The sequence below is a fragment of the Nothoprocta perdicaria genome, unplaced genomic scaffold (assembly GCF_003342845.1).
Source record: "Nothoprocta perdicaria isolate Ctin4 unplaced genomic scaffold, notPer1 scaffold_180, whole genome shotgun sequence".
NCBI classification, from domain to species: Eukaryota; Metazoa; Chordata; class Aves; order Tinamiformes; family Tinamidae; genus Nothoprocta; species Nothoprocta perdicaria.
The window spans coordinates 204,412-224,298 of NW_020454983.1; the positions used below are offsets into that span (position 1 = coordinate 204,412).

The window sequence follows — 19,887 nt, forward strand, 5'->3', positions numbered from 1 at the left end:
TGACACAGTAACCGAAGCCATATATGATATAATGAAAAGAATTCCTCTGCTCTTCCACAGAACCGTCTTTGCTACAGAATCATCTGTTCAAAGCATCTTTGCATGTTGAGAAAAATCTATACTATCAGTTAACAAGACTGAAACCTTCTACTGCTGCTTGCCTCCATTCCTATGGAGGAGGTTGAACACAGCAGCATTAGAACAAGCTGTCAGACATGGCAAGTTGTTCTCCAAGTACAATGGAGTAACATTGAGGCACAGGTCACACAAAGTCACTTGGGGTTGACACATTCAGAGAAGGTCTGACACTGCTTGCCCAGAAAGTTGTAGCCATTGAGGGTTTTCCACGGGGATCCACTGAAATGAGGACAGAGCACTTGCAAACAAACAGTGTTCAGTCACTGACATTAAAATACTTTATTAGCTGGACAGGGTGTGAAGTATGGATAGAAATATACTGAAATACAGAGTACTCTGCAATATTGTTTTTTAAAAAAAGCCACACAATTCCATTCTTCTACATCTTATTTATATACATTTCCAAAAGTGTTCAAGAGCTTCAATAAGGACATTTGTTTTTCTTCTCTTGAAAGCAATTTTAAGGCAGTCCAAGGCCTTTTTGTTTCTTCAACAAAGAATTGCATAGCTACCTATTTTTTTTTTTTTAACCATTGGTCCCAAAATCTAAGGCAAGTTTACATACTCTTCTCTCCCTCACTAGATCCTTTCAAGCTTGACTTCTGTCTCTTTTTCTCTCTTTGTCCCAACATACGATAGATTTTTTTCTTAGCCTCCTTTTGCCTCTTTAATTTCTGTTCCTCCTCCTTCTGCTTAACTTTGAGATATTCCTTAAGCTGCTGCCGATGTTTTACTTTGGCCTTCTTCATCTTGTAATTATTCACTGCACTCAACGCACTGATCAAGGCAGATATCTAAAAGAGAAAACAAAGTATCAATACACAAGCAGTTCCACTTGTGGTGAGCAAAAACAGTGGAACTTCACTGAAGACCAACACAATGAATTAGAGATTCAAGTTCCTCATAATTTTCACAGCTATTTCCCAATTTCTAATATGATTTTAACTTGTTGGTAAGTTAATTAAAGGAATATTTTGGGAAAAAATGATTTTGATTAGATATTATTTGAAAGGCTATGCCTAACTGCCACCATAAGATACACACCTTCTCAGGAAAACCATAGTGAAGTCTGGCTTCTCTTGCCTTTGCAAGCTCTTTACAATTCTTAGCTTTTAAAGTAGGTTACCTGCTTCAAGTCCTCTCTTTGTTAATAATGAATAGCAATGACAAGACAAATGAAGGACTACAGCTGTTAATTTAAGTTACCTGCACTGCAAGAGCATTGCACCCAACTGAAATGCCTTGAAAATGTCACAAGGACAATAATCACATTCAGGTTTCAGATGACCTACTAGCTTTATAGCCACTTTAGCCCAACATATGCAAGCACATATTCCATATATGTGGAATGATTTCTCCACAAAGAGTGGAGGCAATTGTTCCACTAAGTGATTTTTCCAAATATACATAAATATATATAAAGGCAGAACAATCAAGTGCTGGAGGCGGGGAGGGAAGGGGGAAAAAAAACGTTAGAAATGGTCCAGGTAACACATTTCCTGTAGGAGAGGGCTTGTTTCCAGAATAAGGAATCCTTACCCTCCTTTCATGAGGCTCCCTGATAACAGCTGGTCTCCACTGGTCTCTTGGAGTCCTGCCCTTCTTCTCAAGATTCTTGGGCTTGTTCTTAAAAGGCAGGGCCTTCTGCAGTGCTTTGGGGATGTGCAGCTTATTGAAATGCCTTTTCTCCCTCACGATAGGCTAAAAGAGTGAATATAAAGCACATAGCAATCATGATTTTCAAAAAGCTTTCGTTTTATTTTCCACCTTTCAGAAAGTATTCTCCAACATCTTTCGCACCCGGCTGTGAATGGTACATTCACCCCAGTCTTACTAGGACAGAAGTGTCAGCATGCTTTTAGAGGAGCCTGCTGCTCCACATAGTACTTTATAAACTCTCACTGACCCACCACACTTGTCCATCCTGGCACTGGACAGGAAGGAAGCAGTAGCAAGCCTGTGCCTTGAGGATAAAAATACAAAACCACACATGCCTATGCAATGAACATCTGCTTACACTGCTCTCAATTTGCACAGGTCTAGGATAAATCGGATTTTTTAAACAAGTGATCACAAACATAGCAAATATACCTTATAGAGAGAATCTTTATTTTGTTTCAGTTTGATGCCTCGTTCATGTCTCAGCTGGCCTGTTGTCTTCATTCCTCTCCAACTATCCTTCTCACCTGTTGGCTGCAGCAAGGATGTCACTGGGTTATAAAATGCTGGGATAGAAACAGGATACCAAGTCCTCACAAAGACAATGTCTGAAAGGAAAGAAAATGCATCACTTAGCTTCGAAAGCACAGTTCAGCACATCTGCAGTCTAAGCAGCAATTCTCTGTGCAGATTAGATAGATAACCTCAAAACCACGTGCCAGTACTTCACTTACACTTCAGAGAGCATTATCCTCATCGAACCCCAAACCTGCTCAACCTCACACAAAAGGCAGGTAGCTATTTACACACCTGGATGCTGCAAAACCCCACATATAAAGTCATAAACAGTACCTAAGTCTGTAGAGAAGGCAGCTGAGCACTGCCCTTCTCCATTGTTCCTAGTCAGCTAAAAAACCAGCACAACAGCTCATGAACGTATCTCTGCCCATCCTATTGGCTGATGAAAGCAATTTGTCTGTGTTCTGCCTAATTTTATAATATAACTTGATTTTATTTTGCACTACCCATAACTGGAGGATAGTGTTTAGGATGGAGGAAGAAAGAAAAAGGAGAGATCGCAGAATCAAACAAGTTCTCATGATCACAGCTATACTGAGCAACTACAGCAGTTCACCACACCCCTCTGCCACACGTTAAGAAGAAAAATTCTTTGGATTTATCACAAAAACCTCCTCCTAGCACCAGTCCCACTATTTAAACAGAAAGTACAACTTACCACTCATTAGCAACTTGTCTTCAAACGTTGCTCTAAAAGCACCTGCTGGAGCTCGGAGGGCCTTTTTGATCTGTCCTCTGATACCACTTACGGTACGAATTGCTGCACCTTCAAATTTAGCCACTTCCAATTGAGAGTTAAACATTCCCTGAAGGCGAGAATTACACACCACTATTCATCAAGTTAGATCCATCTTTTTGCCCTATGCAGGCCACAAAAGTGTAATTCCCCCCTCCCCACCCATATCTTGTAAAGTAATGGGAAGAACAGAATGTTGTCTTTACACCAAGTGAGCATGCCAAAACCAACTGACTTGTTGAAGTTAATAAAAATATTTGAGTTATGTAATCAAAGACATAGCTCTGTAACCATAACAGTATACAAATACGTGTTTTTGTTTAAAATCAAACAGATCTGAGTGAATCTGCCCAGTCTACTTGAGAAGTAATTCGTATAAAGCAAATTAAGCTCCCCAGGACTTAGGGCTTAGAAGTACCAAGTACTTCACTTTCTGACCTTTCATTTTCGAACAGGTCAGAAAAACCTCTCATGTTCAACATGTTCATGTTTAACATGAACACTTCAGTACCTGGCTGATTAGGGCGGGAGTACTTAGTTGTTTAGTGCCCCAATTCCAGAATAACTTAACCTCTTCCTCAGCCAGAAAGCCTGATTAAGGGCAGCTAAAAATTCACTCCTGCACCGTTTTCTGCCCCCAACACTTTCATTATGGCAGCTGTGCAGTCCTAAGCACTGCTGGAAGCCACCATTGATCCCACAGTTCAAGATGGCCAGGATCAAACTGCCTGGATGACAATGCGCCTGGAGACTGTTCCAGCACTTGCCTGGTAAATAATTTATATTTATTGACTGATGGCCAGTACCTTTAAAGACTGCACTGAACAGTGCTTGAAAGACACAAACCGCTACTGAGGTCCAGAATTCTGTGATGTCCACAGGGAACTTCTACCTCACAGAAGCCAGACAAGCAGAATCAAGTTTATTTCTTCTTAGCACTGATACTTAGGCTTTAACAGTATACATACATACATACCTTAATAAATGAAGTGTTCTTAAAAATTTTGAATGGAAAGCCAGTCAACTTTAACTTCTTGACTATAGTTATGGATTTATCTAAATCAAGCACAACTCCTGTGGCAGCTATCCGGAAATCAGGCTGGAAGACACAGCAGAGGCAAGAGTTAACCCCAAGGCAAACTAGGAGCCCTCTCGTGCTTTGCTAAAACATCTTACACAGGCAGAACATCTCAGAGCAAACCAGGGCTCTGTGCACTACTGTAAGTCACTAAGGTCTTGGTGAGGTGTAATTAAAATATCCTTCTAAGACACCTAACAGGATAACTAGGCAGTAGGACTTATAGAGGGTGTATTATAGAAGGGAGATGAACACCACTCCATGCTCCTGAGAGCACCTCTGAAGCTTCTGCTATGTGCTGTATGTAAGCATCAATCTGTGTCTGGGTAATGTACAAGAAAAGAGCACATTTGAGAAATACTTTGAACAGTATTTAAAATAATTCAGATACCTATATGCATTCTAATAAGATGCAAAGAAATCACCCTGAGGACAAGCTTTTTCAAAAGAAATATCTATAGCTCATCCTGTGAAAAGGATTAAGTTATCTAAATAGTATCTGAAAAGTAAGTAGGCATAAAATCTTCCACAGAAAATAGTCAAGTAACATTTGTCATTTTTAGTATAGATTTAAACCATTACAAAAATTGTTGATCTAGTTCCCCATCTCATCACCGTATCTCTTTCAAAACTCCAAGTCCTCCGATCTTCACACATCCTACAAGCAGCACTGCTCTAACAGACATAAAGCTCCTTCCCCAAACCCGTATGAGACCTACCGTTGTGCCACTGACAGACTGAACTGCCAAAAATCCAGTGCCCTGAGGAGTAATGGGCCCTGAAAGAGAATTAAAAAGGGTTTTATTACATAACATCTAACCTCTATTTAAGGGGAGCTTAGGGTACTGAACAAAAACCAGAAAACTCCTATGCTGCATGTTCCAATCAGTAAGACCAGAGACAGGTTAAGTAAAGCATCTGGCCCACTACTTGCCTACATAGCCTCATTGAAATTCAAGGAATTATTTGCACAAGAAAGAAGTTACTCATCTTAGGAACTGTTTTGCAGAGTTGACCCCTGCACACAAGCTCTCTCACACAGCTGGCAGAATGCTCAGAATTTGATTAAAAGCCAAATAACCCGGCACTGCTTCCCCTTCTCCCTTGTAACAGCTGATCATTCCCCTATCCTGTTCAGTATTATTTTATATTCCAGAGGGAAGACAACTTAAAGCTCTCGACTTGCCCCAAAAGCTCCTAGCTGCTTGTAGGGGTGGCTGGCAGGGGACGCAAGGACTGAATTTTATTTTTTTAAGCCATTTCTGAGAGGCCCCTCTCCAAGCTGGAGCATTTTGCAGCTTGGGCAGGCGTGCGGCGGCCGGCGCTCACCCCAGAAGGCGGCCCCGCAGTGCATGTGCTGCGGCGTGTACTTGAGCAGCCGCTGGCGCCCGTTGTGGTCTTCGATGTAGAACATGGGGATGGTCTGGAAGCGCCTCCAGCCCAGCGAGAGGATCAGGGGGTCACGCGTCTTCAGTATTTTCTTATACCAGCGGTGCTTCTTCAGGCGCAGCTAACGAGAGAAGATGGACAGGGCCATTGCAGGAGAATAATATTATTACTGAAATTCAAGCCCTAATTCTAGGAATGATCGAAAGCAATTTACAGAAATTAAACTACCAGATTATTCAGAAACTACCATCTTTTTGAAAATCTGTAAGCTTTACATCTTAAGACATTTTCAGTAACACTAGACAAGGTAAAGCTAGATAGCATTTCCCTTAACTTGGAAATCACGTTTGTGTGTACATGAGCCTATACAATATTTAGAGATATACATGCTAGTAACTTTCCTTTAGTCACTTGTCTTTATACCACGAACTGCGAGTACAACTTAAACTTGCCATGTAGTAACAGCAGTCTTGACTGGGATCTCCCTGCAGAATCATAACATAAATTACAACTTTCTCCTCCAGTCATTTAGTTAAGCCTGTAAAAATCCAATATCTGTGGCTGTGAAGGTAACTGTGTCAAAAGTAACTTTCCTATTAAAGACAAAGATGAAGATTCCTCTGTTTATCTGTACATTTCTCTGGCTACATACCTGTACATATCCAACGTTTCCTTCGCTGTTGCCCAAGCCGCCCAGGATCATAGGATAATGAGGGTCAAAATTCAGGACAAATTCACAGGGGACATTCTCTATCTCTAGCCGAACGTACATCCCAGGCCGGAAGCCCTCGTACTGTACCCTGGTCTCATCGTCTTGATCTTCAAACTCAGCTCGATTAAGCTATGTGACAAATAGACACCAAGTCATTTAAAAAACTGAAGTATTAACTTGCTCAGAAGCAACCAGTTCTACTTAAAACACGCTAACATTTATATTTTGGGGCAAAAATCCAAATGTTTTTGTGCCTTTTCTTCAGAGTAAGATCTCCACCATCATGAATTCCATCCAATTTCAAATCACAAGCGGGCCTGTTAGTCCACCTGCAAGGCAGTGCCCCAGAGAAGCAAACGACCGAGGGACTTAAGATGTGCCCTTCATAATGGTAGTTTTGGATTTTAAAGACACATCATCAAAAGAACCTTTTTGATTTAGGAGCCCAAGTAGGTTCTCAAGTTTGTGTCCTGCTCTTAAAGATGTTGCCTTTAAGAAGGCTGGGCTCCTCTTACCCAGCAGCATAAAAATATTTCTATATGTCCTCAAACACCCTCTGTCCTCAGAAGGGTCTTTTAAAGCTTTTCTATGCACATGCATGCTTTTTCTGTAAACAAAAAATTCAACAAAATTTCCTTGAAAAAGAAGTGTTATCTTCTTGTGGTGGCTCCTGATGCTCAGCTACGAAATATGTCAAGATGCCACATTTATCTAAACCAACTATTTAATGCCTCAGGGTACTAACATAGAGAAGGAACGTTGCAGAACAAGTTCATTTTTTTTAAACAGCTTTACAGACTGAGGTCCTTGCACCTCCCTCCTGTGGCAGGATCACAGTGACTGTTGATACATATTTCTGAAACAGATAGCGAAAACTGCCAATTGTCTCTTATCCTGGCCCTGGAATCACCTTGCTAATGTTTGAAGTGTTCCCAGGCAGCACCTCAGCCATACCAGGGCTCATAGGGTCACTTACGTCAGAGGTTAATGCCACAGGGTAACAACTAGTTAAATGATTATTTAGGGTCTTTGTTAGAAGAGAAGACAAAGTGAAATTATTACTAAAATAAGGTAATGTTCTTCCAAGTCAGTTTAAGAAAGAAGTTACTTTTAAGCTTAGAGGATTTTATCTAAAAACTATGGCCTGGATTAAAATCAGCACCTCAGATTCTGCCTACCCTTACCCAAGGACTCCCACCATCCATGCAGAGCACAGGTCATCAATTACTTTTCTCAAAATAACTTGACAGTTTGATGGAAAGCCTGCCTCACTGAACTCCTTATCCATTTATAACATTGCAAAAGCCACACTAAAAATATCACTAGGAAAATATTTGATTGAAGTTACTGTGAGAAGGATTTTGGCCTTTTTTCACATGAATGGGCTCTTTTTCCTCTCTTCAAAAAACCCTAGCTCCCTACAATCTTTTCCCTAAACCTACATAATTCTAGTTCCACCATTAAGTAATCAGTGGATAACTGTATAAAACAAACCACCAAAAAGCTCCACAATTCACAAAGGGAAAAAAAACACTTATTTATAAAAGATAACACATTTGTAATAATCTTCACCAAAAGACCACTCTAGAACAAGGAGCTGATGACCCACATAGTAGCTAACCTGAGCAAGCACAGTTTTGTGCTATAGTGCTCACAGTTTGGCCTTCAGGCCTGTTGAGCTGCAAAAATCTATTTTCCACAGGTTAAACTTAGCTGGCTACTTGTAATGAAGGAGCCTGTCGGCAGGTCCCACTTGGCACTGACTGTTAGACCACCTGCATATCTTTATCTGAAAGAGCAGCAACAATTTCTAGGGAAACATCCTTTTCATTTGACATTAAAAAGAAGCAATAGAATTGTTTTATATTAAGAAAATCGTGTAGGGGCTCAAAAGCCCCAAAGGGGATAACCCTTCCCACTGAAAGGATCTGCACAGCGGGCCACATCCTAATTGGAGACCAGGGTGATGCTGGACAATGTGTGGTTCCCAGCATCTGAAGGCCTAAAAGATTATCTACACTAATCCTCTTTCTTCTTATGGTGTTAGTGCTAATAAATGGCATTTTAAATGATACTTTAAAAAGTCAGAGTGCCTTTCTTATTGACATCATAAAGAACCGGCATCTCCTTGTGCAAAATAAAACCCTGATGTGTTCAGCTATTTAAAATGAAGTTAAACAGGTATGTGATTTAAATGTAAGCTTTCAATTGTTCATTTTTTCCCCCTTTAGTTGCTTAGTTGCTCCTTTTTTTTCCCTTTCCTTTAAAAGCTTATAGATCAAAAAGTTGCATGATTAAACAAACAAACCAAAAAAAAAAAAAAAAACCCCACACACAAAAACCCCACATATTTCTTTGTCAGGTGGTTCCAGGAAAACTCTGTAGGTATTTCTGAAAATATGCAGTGAGATAAATTGCAAGACTGACAGCTCATACCTGGGCTTGTTTATGCATTTCTTCTTTAAGATCATCAAAGTATGTGGCATCCCCTTCATCATACTCTGCATCAAACATTTCTTTCAATTTCCGTTTCTTGTCCATGCGTTCCTTCTTCTTTTCTTCCTCCTCAGCTTCTGGTTTGGACTTTTTTCCTTCTTTCTCTTCTTCTTCACTTCCAGACTAACCAACAGCAAGTTACCAAACATTAAAAGCGCTCATTAAAAACAAGTCATTCTCATTAGTTTAATATACTACTAAAAAGTACTATGAGCCATAATGCAAATTAGACTTGCAAAATGTTTCCATTTGCAGAAATAAGTTCTTTATGCAAGATATATCTTCAGCAATCAGCAATAACTAAAACATTTCATAATTAAATCATTCCCCTTTTGTTTCACTAAAATACACTTTGTTACTTAACATCAAAATACATATCAGGGAGCAGGCCCTAAAATTTGCCCATTATCTTAAAGCTAAAATAGACACACAAAAGAGGCAATAAAAAAAAGTAATCAGCCATAGCATTGATTACAGAGAAGCAATACTCTGAAGGCACCAGAGGAAGTTTGTCCAAGAGCTGCTTACATGCGGCCACAACACTGCCATCACCCAGGATTTTACAATCAAATATAAAGACAAAGTTGTTTGAGCTAAAATCTTTCAGTTTGTATTGTCAGACAATTGCAAGTCACAGCAAATCCAGCACAAAGTGCTTCAGCCAACATCTTTGATGCACACACAAGGAATGACTAGGACAGTTTTCACAATCAGCTGTGTTTAAACAGAGCTTTTGCATCTACAGGATGCAATGACAAGCACAAACTATTATGATCACATTTGGGTCTAAAGAATTGCTCATAACTCCGCCTTCTAAAACTCTTGATTAAGCCTGACCTCTACTGTTAAAAAACAGTGAGGTGACTTCTGCTACATAATTAAACTTGAAAGAACAGGTCAATTCAAGATTAAAATCACATACAATTCTAGATATTTTCAGGTTCCAAAGTCTTTAAAATATACATTATAGTATATACCTTCTCCTCCTCACAGCCTTGTTCCTATTCCACTATTAATTTATTTTCTTTTAGGTCATGAAAGCTACATATATTACTTAGGATGCCTATCACTTATCAAAAAGTCATTTATATATATATATATATATGCACAAATATATATAATTTATATATAATAATATATAATATTATATATATTTTATATATATAATATATATATATAATATATATATATATATATATATATGCACAAATACTCAAATTATTTCTCAGGAACAAGCAAAACACAAGTCCCACCTCATCATCTCCTTCAGCTGCAGGCTTTCCTTTGTGCACAACACCTGTTTCAAGATCTTCAAAGTCCCCATACAGCTCTTCTGCAAGAAGTACCCCCCAAAAAAACCCCAGACCATTAACCATTCTGTTAGTGTTCTCCACATTGTCTGATACTTTCAGTATCTTATGTATACTTTTAGTGTAGCTTAGTAGATTAGCTCTAGATCAGGTTTATTTCTTTTTCCTACCAACAGTTTTAAAAGCATGTTCTTCTATCTCAGCTGAAAATTCCCAGATGAAATCTGTCTCCAGTGGCTTCTCCTTTTCCCTTTCAATATACAAACTTTATTTGCATTTTGAAATCACAGTATGTCCTTCCAAGACCAAACTAGATCAGATACCACTGCCTCACAAAACTAATTTCACACAACAGGAGCACATAAAGAATTTAGGCAATACTATAGCTTAAAGACACTAGCAGAGTAATTTAGCGTTCGATTACAGCAAACAAGTTGATAACAAAAACAAAAATTTGTCAGTCTTAAACAAGTTTCATGGAAAGTACAGACATATTTTTAAAAGTCTGTGTAGAAGTATCTCTAAGACATATGAGGATCTTACTTTTCAGCCAAATGTGAGTGATCAGTCATTCTGTATAAATATTTATTTCTACTTAAACTATCCAAAGTTATCAACTCATACACATTACTCAAAACTGACAAATCCAACTGTTGACCAAAGACTGTTTCTTAATTTACATGGTATACTTCAGAAAACGGATTTTCAAGATGTGCTATCCGCATCTTGTTTCTACGCGTATTCATCCTAACTGTGTTTGTGGCAATAGTACTTGCATAATACTTCAACGATCTGAAAGGTGGCAATAGAAAACACTTTAAGTACATAACTGAGTGTTACAGTAAATATAGTCATTTTTGTTAACAGCACCTGTACCTACTACCATTTTAAGAAGTCTTACACGTACCATCTTCCTCCAATAGTTTTGCAGCATCTTTATCTTCTTCCCATTTTCCCGTAACAAAGCAGTCCCGAATACTGCTCATAACCTGAGGAAACAAAAGTGCCACTGCTTCACACAGTTACAAATCAACAAATCAAAAGCAACAAATATCTCCTTGATCACCTCTCCCATTTAGAGTTCATTTCACCCTCTTATGTCAAGGCATCATTACTCAACTACAACAGGCTTCACTGGAAAGCAGGAGAGCAAAACCACTTCAGCAATCGCCCAGGGATCTTGACCTAGAAAAGAGTTAACATACCCCATTTTCCACTTATGATTCCCTACATTTTTACTTTTCAATAAATGAACAGCAAACTGTGAGCTGCCAGATAATAAGTCAAGACAGCCTTGCACTAAACTGACTCTTCTACCTTCCTCTCCCTTTAAAAATAAACCTTGGAATCTATTAGCTAGTATTTCCATTGAGAAGCAGCAAAAGATAGGACACCTGGGCTGTAATTCACAAGGATTTGTTTCCATGACACTTCTCCATGATAACTGAGTATTATGATACATGGTCAGGCTACAACCACAATAGGACTTCAACCACCCAGTGGCTTTACCTCCTCTAAATCCCAGTCCTGAGGTTTTTCTATGAGAAACTTGGAGCAGTCGAGAGCATTGGCCTTCTGTTTGGATTCTTTGTCTGGACGGCTGACATGAAACAAACCTCCAAGCTCATCACCTTCATTCTCACTTTCTTGGTCCTCATCCTCAGCAACTAAATTAGATGTACAAAATTTGATTATTTCACCATACTACATAGATTACAATCATCCATAGCATCCTCTTCTGCCTCAAGTTTCAGGTTATATTGAGGAAAGTAAGATGCAACCTACAAATAAATGACTTAAAAGAATTCTCCCCAAACACTTAAAGATCTTTTCTTAATGGAAGACTTGAGTAGCAGCTCACTCAGGCATCAAATGAGATCAAAACGCTTTTAATTGAAGACAAAAGAGTGTTTCTCAGTTATAGGCAACAAGCTCAGCAATCGATGTCCTCAAGCCTCCCACTATAATGCAGTGGTCAAAGATTTTGACTTACAAAGATTTTGACTTACAAAAAGCTACCATATTATACTAGCATTATAGAAACTTTCTAGCAGATTTGTACCTGTTCCATAAACGAGTTTACGGAGATTGGGAGTCGACTGCTGCTGTCTTAGGAAGGCCTGAGCTGCCTTCTCAGTGAGGTCCTCCTTCCACTTAAGTGCACCTGAAAATGGAAAAATTTACATTCCACCTCCAAAACCAGAAAAGCCTTACATACTACACAAGTAACTTCAAGGACATGACCACAACGGCCACAAAATGTCTAAACACAATCCATAGTTTAGCTTCCTCTCATAATCCATGTATAATGATAGACTTGACGTTTCTCATGATGCTATCCCTGTTAACACATTTTAATAATAGTCCCCCAAGAATTTCTAAAGGTAACAGGAGAAACCCAATTTGTTTCTACAGACATATCCATAAAGCTTAAAGGAATAAAAAATGCACGCTGAATTTTAGAATTCATAAAATGAATCCTTCCCACTTTAGCAAAAACAAAAGACTGTATATTTCATTGCAAAAAGTTTAACAGGCCTAATCCCAGGCTTCCTAACTTGGGAGTTTTACTCAGCAACTGCAAAATATGCCTCACCCAAACTAGTATTTAATTAGAATATGCATATTCTGTGTGTGTGTATATATGTATATATGTATATACACACACACGCGCACATGTAAATATACACATATGTAAATGTACACATGTGTAAATATACATATGTGTGTATATATACAGAGACATTTATATCCTTCAATGATTTATCCAATTAAAAAAAAGTTTAAAAGTTAGTAATTATCTACCTGCTGTGTCAGCAGAAAAATCTATCTTCTCTTCATATTCCTCTTCCTCCTTCAGCAGATTCTCAATATCATCCTCTTCATCATCTTCTACAGCTTTAAGCTCAGTCTGTTTAGCACTACTCATTTTCTTCTCTTGAGTTTGCCGAAATCCTTTCCTATCTAACGCATCAACTTCTGATTCCTCATGTGATCCTTCATCATCTCCTCCCTCTTCCATGGAAGAGTTTTCAGCCTCAGATTCTGATGCCTCTTCTGCTGTGCAATTTCCAGAATCTGTAGTGATAACTGCTTTTTTCTTCTGACCAGGACATGAAGTTTGTGATCCCATTACTTCATCTTCTCTACTTATTTCATATTGCTCAGGTTTAGCTACTCCTTTCCTTCCACTTTCGAATTCACTATCTGAACTTTCATTTTCATATGATTCCTGTTCTTCACTATCATCTTCTTCCATCTCACTTTCTTCAGGAGCAGTTTTTCCTTCTCCTTCAGAACTCATCTCCAGATCATCATCACTGTCTGCAAATGCTGGCAGTTCATTCACATCATCCTCTTTAGTGACCTCTCTTTTTAGACGTTTGACACTTCTAACAGGCACCTCTTCCCCTAATACCTCCCTGTCACTTTCTTCTTCAGCATCATCTTCGTCATCACCATCACTTCCATTCTCAGACATGTCTTCTTCGTCATCTTCCTCATCACTTACTGCATCATCATCTTCTTTTTCTTCATCAAATACAGCTTTCCGACGCACTCTTCCAGTCTTCAAATCAATTGCTCTCTCTTCTTTTGGCATCACAAACCTGTTTCCCAAAGATCACATTGTGGGGAGAAAAGTAGATGTAAAATGTGAAGAACATTAGTGAAAAAAATGCAACTCCATGTTAATATTTAAAGATAATTTGGCGAGAGGCAGATCACTGAGAAAGACGACTACATATATTAGGAAGGCAATAGTGCCTTTTATATGAGAAAAGTCTCTAAGCTGAGCAATGTTCTAAACTATCACTGTCAATAACTCCAGGAAATGTCAATTTCCACAGAATAAAAATAAGTATTACAATGAATTTTATGGAGACACTGTCATCCTCCAAAACTGAAGACAATTATATTGCTTAGATCTCTATCAGCATAGAATTTTGGGAAGATCATTTTTTCAACTCTTATAAGCTCAGTTATTTCTTCCTTAAAAAGATGTATTAGCAATCTTACAAAAGGAACAGTTAAGCAGTACTAATAACTAGGCCCCACTTAGAAATATTGTTCTAAATCAGAGATTCATGTGTGTTGTAAGACTGCTCAAAAAAACCCAAAACTTACTCTTGTCTTTCTATATCTTCTGAATCTAATGGCCTGGAGTCCATGAAGAGAGACACCTTACTTGAAGCCATCTTAGCATCAATGGTAGAATGAGTGGAGATGAGGCTTTGAACCAGTTCATGATTTGGTCTCACCTCCTCCTGGAAAACCAAGATTTTTGCTTTTTAGTTCAAAAAATACACAAATATCTACTGGACAACTGATAAAATCATTAATCTGCCCAGAAGAGTAGAAATAGGCATTAGTAAGAGAAATCTGAGAGTATTTAAAATAAACATTTTCTCAGAACAGCAAGGTCTCCCTTTCCCTCCTCACATTTTAAAGACACACACAACATTAACCCGAGAAAACTCCAAAGACTGCCTCCCTCACAGCATGCTAGCAAAACATGAGGAAAAATGAGCAATCATGCATGTCACTGACGTAAGTGTCTTCAGTATTTAGCGCATCACAGGGGAAAAAAGCTGAAATCAATCTGCACGCAAAAATATTCCACCTGCCCCTTGACATGTCAAGATCTGCAACAACTCTCCCAACTCCCCTGCCCTGCAAAAGGAGAATGGTCATATCCCACAAGGAGAAACCTTATCAGCATTTTGACAGTGTTTGGAAAGTTTCTGAAATTAAGGACTTACTGCTAAATGATCCTTCAATGACTTGCACCATATTTTTCAAAGAGATAATGTAAGTATCCCTCCCCTGAAATCCCTATTGGGAGAGTAGAATTATCAAAAGAAGAAAGATAAAACAAAATTTGTCTATATATCTAACTTTTCTACACAAGGTGTTTTTAAACACTGTTGTCTCAACTCTAAACATGAAAACTCCATTCTGCAAGAGAAGAGACCGAAGTAGACATCCTCTCACCTCTTCATTCTCATGAGCATGACTTCCACCCAGGTCAATGTAAACAGCATCTTTATCATATACAATACCCCCAACTCCTGAGAGAGGGGCATAGACGAGCTTCTCTTTCTCATTTAAAGAACGCTTCTTCTGCTGCTCAGGCAGGGCACAGGGATCTGGCAGGAAACTCACATCACTCACAGTAAAGTCACCTACCCCTAGGACGACAGACAAGGGCAAAATCAGTTTTGATTCTGAAGTTGGTAGAATTTTTCATAAAGGGACACAGTAACATTGCAGCACTCAGCGATTCATTAACTGTGAACACTGTAGAGATGCATATGCAGTTAGCCAGAACTGCAAAGCTTTGAGATTTTTTCTTGTTTACAAAACCAGCAACTCACTTTTCTGAGTAAATTTAATCAAGTACCTCTAAATGGAAATTTTGAATCGTTCACCTGAAATATTAACTTAGACAATGAGTAAAATAAATTTTCAACACACCAAGTATTTGCCTTCTGCTATTAGGAATGGCATATTTTGCACTTGAGGCATCTTTTAGCATAAAACATTGATGATAAACAAAAAAAGTCTTCAAATGATGCCAGTATTACTGTGTTGAATGCTGCAGAAAAACTGCAAAATTAAACACAGAACTATTTACAGAGATACAGGACTTTTACAAGAATGTATACTAAGAAAAATAATTTTAAAAGCATAATACTTACAGAAAAGTGAAAAATCAGTTTTAAAGACATAAATCCACCCACAACAACAGCTACACTGGAACTTGCAGATCAAGACAATCTCCGTTTTAAGAAGCTTGTAAATTACCTGGCATGTGAATTTGGCTCTTGCTTTTTAAGTGTGCTCCTCTCAAGTAGCCATAAAGCGATATCTTCCTGTCGCACTTAGGATTAATTCGGACATCTTCTGGGTTTGTCAAATCTTCCATTCTACCCAACATTTAAGAAGATATTAGAGCACCAAGCAGTCCTAACACAGTCCCCTCAGCCGCACAGTTACCAGAAAGCAGCACACTCTGAAAAAACACTGTTAGGAAGAGGAGAGGGGTAGCTGCTGCCAGTTTCAGTGAGGTCTGGCCATCACGGCTGCACAAGGGGTGCAGGCAAGGAGGAAAATGCCCCCTGCAGACACTCTGCACTTGACTGGCCTCACAACCAACGTGTGACAGCTCTAGCAGCTGCAACAACCTAAAAGCAACTACTGGTGGAAGAGTACAAAATATATTTTCTTCCTTGCCCTATCTTTGCTCACAGGACTTTGCATGATGCTTACACATTCTTTTAACCACCCTCCACCAGGCAGCACGAGGGCCAAGCTCACCAGCTATTCCTAAACTGCTGGAATACAGTCCAAAAATTCATTTCCACAAAAATTAAGTCTCATCATCAACAAGTAGGATTATTTGAAATAGCAGCTTTTGATTTTGTTGTTTTTGATTTTCTCTGTACTTCAAAAGTATTTACAATACAGCAAAGGTTTATCTGCATAATCCCATTCAAGCAAGAGCAGCCCAAGTTACTGGCATAGCCTGGAAAGGTGAGCCTCCATTTCCTCACAATAACATAAGCATACAGCAAAACATATTCACAGTATCTTAGGTGAAATTAAATAACCACTACAGACACACACATACAGAGCTGAATGGCTCTGTCAAACTTCTTTAAACAGTGTGGTGTCACCTAAGCTGAGATAGAGGAAAAAGAACAGCACATACCTGTCTGCAAGAATGTATGGGTGAGACGTTTGCCAGGTAAGAGGTCGGAACTTCATAACTGAGATAAAACGCCCTAAATTGTGAATTTCCTGCTTTTGATATTCTCCATGAACCATCCCAGACAGATAAAACAGCTTAGCACCCTAAACACATGAAAATTACATAAAAACATCAATAAACATCAACTAAATACAAAACTGAAAGAGAACAAATACAAGTCTAAATTTGTCTGTCATAACTACATATTGTAATTATGGCTGATTCTAGAAGATTGAAAGCAATCAGTTTACCTTAACATGAAAATTGTTCCCTACTTGTTAGGGAAAACAACTCACAGCCAAAGCCTTGTACACAATGTTAACTTGCTTTTCAGGCCTAGATTGCCAATCCTCCTTGCACAGAACCTGCACATAACAAGTGCTTTTTTTCTTGCGGTATGTATTTTAGTCTTATAAAATCAGAACTATCCACTTATAATACTACTACATTTATAATACTACTAAAAAGGTGCATGAATATAATAAATATAAATGCTTAAGTATTTCCCTACTTATCACTTGACTTCCAAAACACAAAAAAAAAGCCTGTCAAACACCATACCGGATATACTTCTGTCCAGAACCTGTGCTTTAACTTCTTCTTTGTTTTCTTTAACTGCTTGTTGTTTTTGAAGGTATCAAGGTGGGTAAGAACTCCCATGATTTTGGGAAAGCCATGCACCTGACAAATGTTCAGGAATTCAAATGTTTCCATCTCAAATCCAAAGCTGGCATCAATGAGCATTAAAACCTGAAAGCAGAAGATCATCATTTACTCCAGTAAAAACACGGTGCCCATATAAGCTGATTTCAAGCATCAAACTTTTCAAGTCATAAATTTAGGCACCAAAATATTACACGTGGATCTATCTTTTATTTCCATATAACCTAAAACTTACATTTTAAAAAAAATTAATCTGTGCATCTTAGTTCCTTTAAAAGTTAATAGGGCTTCAGAAACCAAGTCTTTGGTCAAAAACTTCTTAACTGAAAACATTTTGAGTCTTCACAGTTTGACCACAGTCCTTAATGAAATCACTTTATCACCTTGATATTTAAAGAGATCTTCCATTAGAAGTTCTATTAGCAATGAACTCCACATGTTTGTCTCTTCCTCCACATTTAACACAAAATGGACCAAAAAAAAAAAAAAATCAAAGCAAAAATAAACATATAAAACAAACAAAACAAGCAAACAAAAAACAACAACAAAAAAAGACATTTCAGGGTGTAAGGGTTTCTGGGACTGCTCCAGAAAATTAATTCTGTTGCAGATTTTAGACTTACTCTCTCTGAAATCAATGACTTTTCTCTCTGCCTCTGATGACAGCAGGTTGAGAAAATAGACATGGATGGAGCCTAGTCAAAAAGTAGTATTCTCAATAAAAATTATACTGGAAGTTGCATGCTATTGCTTACTTACCAAATCAGCAACTTTAGCCAGGTCAATCATTGTGTTGATGTCACATCCACACTCAATAATAGTTAGCCTGCGTTTTTTACCTGGAAACAAAAATTTTAAAAAACCTCAAAACCTGAGAGAATTAACTAAGTATTATTTTCAGGTCCAAATCCTAAAGTTTCTAAATCCTACCTGGGACAAAGAATGTGTCTGATCACCTCATCTTTCACATTTAGCATCATAGATTTAATACCACTGACTTCATCTCCTCAAACATATTTGTCCTTATGATACCACCATAAAAAGTCCACCCTGTTGTAAAGGTGTCTCAATTAGTGGAAAGAAAGTTGGTAGCTTGGCTGGATAACTGGAAATAGCTAACTGAGCTTTAAATAACTACAGGTTCATGTTTCTACTACTTCATATTATTAATCAGTAAATTTAATCCCAGATACTCAGCAGATGAATCCTTACCAATATACCAATTGAAAACATTTTTCCCTCCCCATTCTTCCATTCACTTTTTCCTTTCCCATTCCCTTTTTCTGTCCCACATTTGGCTTTTGTTTTTCTGAAAGGGTGGATTATTAACATCTCTGAGGAGGCTAGCTGCTCCAAACACGCAGCTGTCTGGGGCTAAGGAAGATTTTCTCACATACTCTTTCTTCACGCTGCTGTCCCCTCCTAACATCTCAGTGACCTGCCTGGTATCACACTAGAAAGGAACAGAGGAAACAGCCTAGCACCGACGGGAAGTGAGACTGAAAACCAAAACAAGGCACTCATCAGGGTCTGGAGTGGAGAAAAGTAACCGGAAACAGGCAGGTAATTCCTGGCCTAAGGAGGAGAGGGCCCTGAGCACAAGGAGTGGCGGGGAAGAGACCCTGGCTCTCACCTGAAACAATGGTCACAGGCCCGCGGATCTCGACCAGCCGCTGCCTCGTGAAGTTCCTGATGAGGCAGCGGATGAGGGTGCTCTTGCCCACCTTGGGCGGCCCCACCACGACCACGAGCACGGGCGGCGGCTCCAGCGGAGTGCGGTCCACCACGGGGATGTGGTGCTTCTTGGTCTTCAAGTCCTGCGTCCTGCGCAACACGTTAACGGCGGCGCCCGCGGCAGCCCCGCGCACGGCGCGCAACGGGGGCGCCCCACGCACCTGTGGAAGGTCCTGGCCATGCGCACGGCCGACTGCACGGCGAAGGCCCGCGGGTTCCTCCTGCGCGCGTCCTCCTCATCCTGCTGCTGCTGCTGCTGCCGCCGCCGCCGCTTCTTCTCGGCCTTGGGGCCGCTCTGCTTGGCGCGGTGCTTCTTCTTCTCCGCCTCCTCCATGGCGCCGAGCTGCGACACAGCGCGGTCACCGCGGCCCGGCCGCGGCGCGCCCGGCCCGGGACCGGAACCGGTACCCGCCTCGCGCCGCGCCCGGGGAAGGGGAGAGCGCGGCACACCGAGCGCCCCGCGCGGAGGGAGGGAGGGAGGGAGGGAGGGAGGGCAGCGCGGGTACCTGAACCGCCCTCGCGCCGGGACACGCCGCGCGACCGGGACACGCTGCGCGCCGGAACCACTGGCCGCCAGTTCCGGGGCTGGAGCCGAGCGACGGGCGGGGCCAACTCGGGGCGGGGCTAACGGGGGCGGGGCCA

The 19,887-nt window shown here is 39.9% G+C and overlaps 1 protein-coding gene across 1 annotated transcript; it reads right to left on the reverse strand.

Moving 5' to 3' along the window:
* Positions 1-679: 679 nt before the first annotated feature.
* Positions 680-19,579, reverse strand: BMS1 (BMS1, ribosome biogenesis factor). Its single transcript, XM_026036593.1, has 22 exons — positions 19,407-19,579; positions 19,145-19,335; positions 18,271-18,350; positions 17,410-17,598; positions 16,810-16,952; positions 15,903-16,024; positions 15,090-15,286; positions 14,223-14,362; positions 12,903-13,705; positions 12,160-12,261; positions 11,607-11,764; positions 11,005-11,086; positions 10,041-10,120; positions 8,728-8,910; positions 6,232-6,420; positions 5,520-5,700; positions 4,910-4,968; positions 4,089-4,211; positions 3,035-3,182; positions 2,230-2,405; positions 1,678-1,839; positions 680-932 (listed from the first exon to the last, which is right to left on the reverse strand). Exons 1-22 carry the CDS (start codon positions 19,577-19,579, stop codon positions 696-698), a joined length of 3,918 nt encoding a protein of 1,305 aa, XP_025892378.1. The 3' UTR covers positions 680-695.
* Positions 19,580-19,887: the final 308 nt, after the last annotated feature.